The sequence below is a fragment of the Manduca sexta genome, chromosome 9 (assembly GCF_014839805.1).
Source record: "Manduca sexta isolate Smith_Timp_Sample1 chromosome 9, JHU_Msex_v1.0, whole genome shotgun sequence".
Lineage (NCBI taxonomy): Eukaryota > Metazoa > Arthropoda > Insecta > Lepidoptera > Sphingidae > Manduca > Manduca sexta.
This window is the reverse complement of record NC_051123.1, coordinates 4,129,109-4,136,245: the sequence shown is the minus strand read 5'-3', so window position 1 is coordinate 4,136,245 and position 7,137 is coordinate 4,129,109. Positions and strand designations below refer to the sequence as shown.

The window sequence follows — 7,137 nt, the reverse complement described above, 5'->3', positions numbered from 1 at the left end:
ATGAATAATAATTCGTTCTACATCCATCATTGTTGATAATTTACTTGTGTTGTTGGTAATATCTATATCAAATACTATTTTTGGCCCGCGGCTCCGCCCGCGTGAAAAAGTATTTGCGGTATAAAAATTTCCGTTACAAAAGTCTTGCTATATATTTTCCCGGGATGGAAAGTAGCCTATGTTCTTCTCAGGGTCTTAAAGTATCTCCATAGCAAATTCCATCTAAATTTATTGGGTACTCTTTAAGTTTATCGCGTTCAGACAGGCAAACGGATGTGGCTGGGGTCTTAGTTTTATTATTTATTTATTTATTGCTAATAGTATGGTACAAAACACCACTTACACTATTCATTACAAAAAGCTTAATATTAAATTACGCTAACATAGATTTGGGTGGGGAACACCGAAGGCAGAAGATTGCGCGGTCGTATACCAACGAGGCGGACCGACCAAGTAAAAGACTCATCGTCCTGTAAATTCTACACAACTGTAAGAGACGCGCTGGACAGAAACCGGTGGAGGCAGATCATCCGCTCCAGATGCAACCTTGATGCTGACCACGATCCTCAGATAAGAAGGACCGACTAGAGAGAGAACATAGATTTAATTACCTTTCAATCATACTCACAGAACCTCAAGCATTCTAATGTAAATACTCTCCTATCACTCGCAAATATATCACACTTTGGTTTCGAGTCCAGGAACCGATTTAATGTATTGAGACTGCGAGGTAATGGAGATTTTGATCTTGCAACTGTCCTGCCGGGAATCGAGAAATATATCAATAACTGACATTTTTGTACAAACTTCATTATAGTGGAGATCCTACGTATGGGCGAATGATATCCAATGTTTGTTCGGTTTTGTAGTAGGTGGAAGAGTTCTGTTCGCGTCTGCCTGGGGAGACGGTGTGGTAATGATAACGCAAAGCGCTTCAATAAATGCTCACACCGAGAAAACCCATTGAGACATCTGTACAAAAATACAAGATCATGCTGCTCCCGTCGTTTTCGTAAAGAAGTCATTATAAATAAAGCGAGACGATCTTCATAAAGCCATCGGTGTGAGGTACCTTCTGAGGTGAACGCTAAGTATTTCGTGAATGCACGTTGTACACATTCTATGCGCTGGGAATGCACTGAATGAAATGGATTCCAAACAACACAAGCAAATTCTAAGCGGGTACGAACCAAGTCATAATAGTTATTCGTTATTCTGCTCATAGATGGCATATTATGTTTGCGAGATTTGTCGTATTGCAGTCCATGGCACGGGGACTATCGCTGTCACAGCCTCTTACTTTTAAATTGTATGGGGACACGACACGGACGTAAGCGTCGCTTGCGAGTTATCTTAGGCAGGAATCGGTGTTCTTTGGCGAGGATTTGTGACTTGTCTAGTCGCAGATGATGATTGGCGGATGAACAACACCTCAGTCCCCCCCGTGACCGTGAAGGCTGTAAAATCTTCGAAACGTCGGGGGAAAACTAAAATATAAAAAACCGCGATAGAATCCGAAAAGTATTTTAATTTCAACCACTGTTTACTGTTAATGTTTTTTCACATGAACTTCCAAAGGAAATCCAAGTAAAAGTAACCTACCTTAAGGTTTATGTTTGAAAACACATACAAACCGTTGAAAGGATATGTATCCTAGAAAAATGTAAAGTAGACTTTTATTCCGGAATATTCTCATGGGGATGGTGCTGCAGCTATATCAAGCAGGTATATTTGATATAATTATTATCAAGAATACTAGTAAATTATCAACAATGATTGATGTGGAACGAATAATTATTAATTTTTGTGTATCACGCTGACTCAGCCAGTTTAAAATACAATATCTAATCTACATATCTATACTACTATATAAATCTGAAGACTTCGATAACCAATTATCGCGAAAGGCTATATGCCATCACGCTATGACTAGTAGGAGTGGGGCATCATTGAACAATGTTGCACAAACGGAGAAAATTTATTCCTTCTAGACCTTCTATTACCGGCGCTACATAAACGGTAAAGTTACGTAAAAAATATGTATGACAAAATTGTTCCTCTTAAAAAGTTCTAAAATATACAACGCAGGCTCCCTCCACATCTGTCTGCCTGTCTGAATGCGATAAACTTCAAAACTACCCAACGAATACTCAAATAATTTCCAAGAATATACGATCTCTATATTTTGAATTGGCTTTTTGACATATTACTTTAGTCCGACATTGCATTATTTATTTGATTTTTTTACTATACTATGTTTTTTATATATATAATTCATAGATTTGGGATGGCTGAACGATAAAACTCTAATGAACGTCGTAGCTTACGCGAATCAAAATTTATCGTAAATGCAAATTATGTAACAGCGAATCGACCTCAAAGTGGCGGCGCTTTTCCCACCGCCGCGCCGCTCACGATGAACTACCACATTTCTCATTCAACGTTAAGAATTCTTTATGAAATTTCCGCTTTGAAATTTGGTCATAATTTGAGATTTGATCTCTCCCCTCCACCTCCACCGGTTGGAATCTGGCTACGCCTATGGTTATGGACGTATATTCTAATAATGAATATGACTTTTAAAAAAAAAAGTCAGTTATTTTATTTAAATCTATCATAATTAGATCTGTCTTTTTATCCAAAGGCATGCCCAAATATCCATTTTAAAGCTCATAGACACTAAATCAAAAACTGAAAAACCCGGCCTTGGCATCGGGTATGGCAATTTAAGCCATTTTTTTCAGTCAATTGTCATAAAAATAAAGAAATTCAAAATCTCAGCACCGAAATGTCAGTTACGCAAAATGTCCTCAGCATTGCCGGAACGACCATCCTACCCAACCCGAAAGAGTTGCATGTACAAATAATATTTTATATTCATTTTCATACCAACATTCCCTTACCTCTATCCTATTTCTATATGTCGGATATGGGATATATTTCCCATTTATCTCCTGGAGTTTTATACTTGGCGAAAAGTGGGTGCCCTGGTTGCACCTCTGCATACCCCTTCGGGGATAAATGCGTGAAGTTATGTTATCTCCTGGAGTGGTTGCTTTCTAACCGAAACGTAACATAATATTTATATAGCGCTGATTTCAATAATGCGACTATCGCAGCGTTGTATTTCCTTCTACATGATGCTCATACGACCTCATCAAGGTTCCAGAAACCCACTGGTTGCAGACCGCTTTTAACAGATTGATCTAGAAGTGTTCGGGGGAGGCATATGTTCAGCAGTGAACTTCCAAATACTGAAGATGAAGAAGATTATTGTATTTACACCAGTCACGATGAGACGTAACTTAATCACCGCTTATAATCAATGACGTGTACATTATGTACGTCATTCTTTGGCATACGACAAAAATGCTATGTCATGATGTCCTGCATATAATTTATTTACCTCCATCATGCCCTGTACATTGGATGCAATATCCTTTAACACGGATCAAAACCGGAATATAGCTCCAACATTGCAAGTCATACACGTAATCTTATCAACAAGCCCACCAAACCCCAATTTTAGATAAGAGTGCCTATAAAAGGGAAGACTTATTGTCAGATTTGATTAATTTGTGGACAGACGTCTAGAAACCGCATACAATGGCCTACGAAGGAAAAGTTTACACGTTCGACAGCCAGGAGAACTTCGACGAGTACCTCAGGCGTATGGGTATGTATATTATCTTTATGAGGAGGCACGTTAGTGAATCAGATACTTAATTTTAAAACTAAGCTTCATAAAAACAATTTGTAATTAGTACATTCTAGAATCAATGTAATATAAAATGTTTGGCATCATAAAACAGATATCAAGTGCATTAGTCTCCTACCATGATGAGATTGGTTATTGCACTCATTTTATCAATGATAAGGGATAAGAATTGTTGGTCATAATATCAGTTAATTATGGTATTTAATAATATGTACTTAACTTGGATTCAATTTCAAATAAACAATAAGCTAAATGCTGAAATTAATAAATTATCAAAATTATAATCAAGGTATCGAAGAGTAAGACGAAAATTTAAACTCACTCAGTTTACGAAAATCAAAAAAGAATCAATAAAAAAAATATATTGTCAAGTTAATGGATTATATATTTACTTTTTAGCTAAATGTAATAAAAATTTAAATGCCAAAAATTTAACATTGATTGATTTTTTTTCGTATGGAAGAGATTCTGGTTTGAGGGATTGAACGCAGGAATTATGTTAAGCTAGACCTTAGGCTTAGATTTAGACACTTTTTGTGAGCAAAGTATACATACTTAATTTTAAAAAATAATTCATCCAACTGCATTTGCTGCAATAAAATTTAAGACATACAACATTTGCTGTTGGAATGTGTCCGGAGCAAAAATAAACGCAATTTCTTGTTAAATGAATTCAAATTAAATAGTCTGAACGTAGGTCTGATTCAAAGTATTTTATGTAAACCACAATCAGAGATAGCTAGAAAATTTTATGACCAATTGTTCAGCAGTGAGTCGACTTATTTATTAACCTATCTAAAATTAAGTTTATGCTATTTAATTAAATTATTTATTTAAATTGTAACAAGCTACGATGGAGTTGTCATGTCAGCTAAAGGTAAAAACCCCGAAATTAAACCCAAGATTTAAAAAAAAATGGAAGAGACAGATAGGATATATGGAAATGTGTAATCTTTCAAGGTGTCACTGAAGAGGTGATTCAACAATACGCCGAGTTTAAGGGCACCGCCGAGTTAAGGAAGGAGGGAAACAAGTACAGATACATCACTACCGCCGTCCATGGCAACAACGAAGTCGTGTTCGAGTCTGGCGTGGAGGTCGACGATGTAGGCCTGGGTCGTGTTCCGGTAGGTGTTGTTACAACTTACAAGTGATGTTTAGATAACAAGAAAACTTGCAAAATTTAACTTCAACAAGCAATTTTTAGCAAAGAAGAAACGAACGTTAGAGACGAAAGAACTTATTAGTCTAAACTTTGCATTATAATTGATAGTAATTGCGAAAATAATAGTCTTGTTTCTTTAGTCATAAATACTTATATGATATTATATGATAGACTATAACATTTTATGAATAACAAAAAAATAAATTAAATTATCAAGAAATAAGATTAAAACAGAAGCGAAGCAATGATGCTATTCTCTATTCCCGATGAAGCGACATGCGCGTTCAGCCAATTAGAGCGTGTCTACTCCACAGATAATGCGCGAGTATTGAAAATTGCCATGGAAAAGAAAATTAGAAAATGGAGTGACACGCGAGACGGAACAACGTATCATGTTATGTATTTACTTTGTTGCAAGTTAACGCCTTTGTAATTTATCTCTGCAAAAGTTCACTTTATTACACAGATAAATATCCTTAGCTTTTCCGGTAAGTATATTGAAAAACATTCACTCATTACCTCTTCTTACAGATCAAGAGCGTGTACACAGTCAACGGTAATACAGTGACACAGGTTGTCAAGGGCAGCGAAGGAAAAGGCGCCGTAATTAGAGAATTCAGCGAAGACCTCCTCAAAATGGTAATTATAATGTCCTGTCAAAGGAGTAATTAGAAATGCAACTTGCTTGAGGTGTAGTACTATTGTCTAGATGAAACTTTTTTCACTTTGTACCCCATGTGTCCTCCTGTGGCGATGTTATCCGCACAAATAATAAAGTTATTAAAACTGAATACTATTGTAAACCTACGAACATGGCCATGAAACAGTTGAAGCGAGACGCGCCCGGCCGGCCGCAGGTAGTCAGTTCGCTGACGCATGCGCCGCGGATCTATATTCTACATATAATTCGGTGATACTTACGCTCATCACTATACTTAGTGATCATAGTTTTTGTTACTCTCGCTTAGCTTTAGACTCTCCGTTATTTCTATCCTTCTGTCTTCTTGTGAGTGTTTCTTCTACTGTTGTGTGTATTGCACTTTTACTCCTTGCTAGTAAACTCTCTTTACGTGTGAACTTTATTTCTTTTAATTTATACCCACTTTACTCAAGGCCGGTACGCCTACAGTACCCCTGACAACATGTATGCAAAATTTCATCACCGGTTTGAGTAATAAAGTCGTAACAAATAAACAAACTCATTTTTATAATAGTAGTGGAGATACTTGGTGAGCCCCCTGGCTTCCTAGTCCTGACATTGCAAAGGAGAGGTGCTTGGGGATTTCTATTTAGACAGCACGGTGGCATGGCAAAAAATACTTTGGGAAACACTGCTTTAATCTTATAATAGATACCCATACATGACCCAGAATGTTTCAATTATTCTTTTTTTCTTTGCAGACCTTAACCTCTGATTCGCCGGATTTCGTCGCATACAGATATTACAAGGCTTAATTTTATTGTTATGTAATTTATTGATAAATAAATAAATAAAATAAAATGTTTTATTCATCACGTAGGCAAACAAAGTTGCACTTATGATAAGTCAAGGTACATGAGAATATTTAATTATTACTTAATTAAATTAGCTTATATAAACAAAGAAAATTTATATTGAAAATAAAATAAATGAAAAATATACTTAGTGAACAAAGAAGCAAGCTCGGGCTGGCAGGGAAGAAGAAATAAAATGATGTATATATGTATTTTTAAACAAGCAATAAGGGAGAAACGCGTCGCGATCCTCACCGGTGAGGACGATAACAGCCCTAACCTAGCTAACCTACCAGCCTTTCACTAACTACGAGACTACCCGAAGAAGAAAGGCAGAAAGAAACTCCGGGCTTTCTTTTTTGTCATCAATTGTCCATTCTTTTATAATATCGTTATTAAATATATTTTTTTGAATAAGTATTTTCTATACAAAGTCTGATTAATTATATAAGCTAATACACGCACATCACCGTAAAAGTGCGGAGAATATCCACATAAAAGGATTTAACAATAACTAAAAATTAACGAAAAAATCAATAATAAAACTATAAAACTATGAAACAGTGTACAGCGTGCATACGCCTACATTTACAAACATAATATTTTCATTTCATATTTTAACATAGATCTCGGTCAATATAATTTAGACTAGCTTTTGCCCGCGGCTCCGCCCGCGTTATAATGTTTTTCAGGCTAAAGTTTTTCGTTATAAAAGGAGTAGTTTCCCCGGAGCCTATGTTCTTCCCAGGGTCTCAAACTG

At 36.2% G+C, this 7,137-nt stretch overlaps 1 protein-coding gene across 1 annotated transcript; it reads left to right on the top strand.

Annotated features, from left to right (window-relative positions):
- Window positions 1-3,541: 3,541 nt before the first annotated feature.
- Window positions 3,542-6,384, top strand: LOC115449818 (fatty acid-binding protein 1-like). Its single transcript, XM_030177711.2, has 4 exons — window positions 3,542-3,676; window positions 4,679-4,845; window positions 5,415-5,522; window positions 6,285-6,384. The coding sequence occupies exons 1-4, from the start codon at window positions 3,607-3,609 to the stop codon at window positions 6,336-6,338; spliced, it is 399 nt and encodes a 132-aa protein (XP_030033571.1). The 5' UTR covers window positions 3,542-3,606; the 3' UTR covers window positions 6,339-6,384.
- The last annotated feature ends 753 nt before the right edge of the window (window positions 6,385-7,137 follow it).